At 33.4% G+C, this 533-nt stretch overlaps 1 protein-coding gene across 1 annotated transcript in view; it reads left to right on the top strand.

The window, feature by feature from the left end:
* LOC119594648 overlaps positions 1 to 533 on the top strand; it is a gene marked incomplete in the record, with an annotated part of 85,920 nt that overhangs the window by 45,780 nt on the left and 39,607 nt on the right. Inside the window, 1 exon segment of the mRNA XM_037943697.1 lies at positions 73 to 216. Within this exon segment, the coding sequence (XP_037799625.1) occupies positions 73 to 216 (144 nt within the window).

Below are 533 nucleotides of genomic sequence, written 5' to 3'. Positions count from 1 at the left end.
TATTTATATTTTTTTGTTTCACAATTTCTCCTCAATATTTCTTTCCTTTAACTTGATCATTACTCTTTTCAGCTCCTGGTTTTAGAGTCCCTGATGAGATGGGGAGGTGTTGTTGATGAATTAGAAGTTGCAAGTCAGCTTGATCAGTGGAGGATTCATGGCTATGTGGATATTGATCCTTGTCCAGGACATCTGCTCTCTCCATACATGAATCAGGTGAAGATTTACTTTTAAAGATTATATTTATTAGAAGTATGTTGATGAACATATCTTTGTTGTTGATTTAAGGCATTACTGACAGGAGTCTTATCAAGCTTCTTTATATATAGATGGCCAGTCCTATTTTATTTTGCCTAAATGTGCTCTTTGGTATCATCTGATAATATTTCTTAACAAATGAATTTAACCCCTAAAAGCCCAAGTCCTCTCACTTGTGAGTACACTAAGTCCTGAGCAAAATGAACAATGAGATATAGTGCTTAGTTTAGGCTTTTCTGATGATTTCAAATGTGTAATAAATGTTGTAATTTTTT

This window comes from Penaeus monodon, chromosome 34 (assembly GCF_015228065.2).
Source record: "Penaeus monodon isolate SGIC_2016 chromosome 34, NSTDA_Pmon_1, whole genome shotgun sequence".
In the NCBI taxonomy this organism is placed as follows: Eukaryota; Metazoa; Arthropoda; class Malacostraca; order Decapoda; family Penaeidae; genus Penaeus; species Penaeus monodon.
Note: the sequence above shows the minus strand (reverse complement) of the source record. Positions and strands in the feature narration are given on the sequence as shown.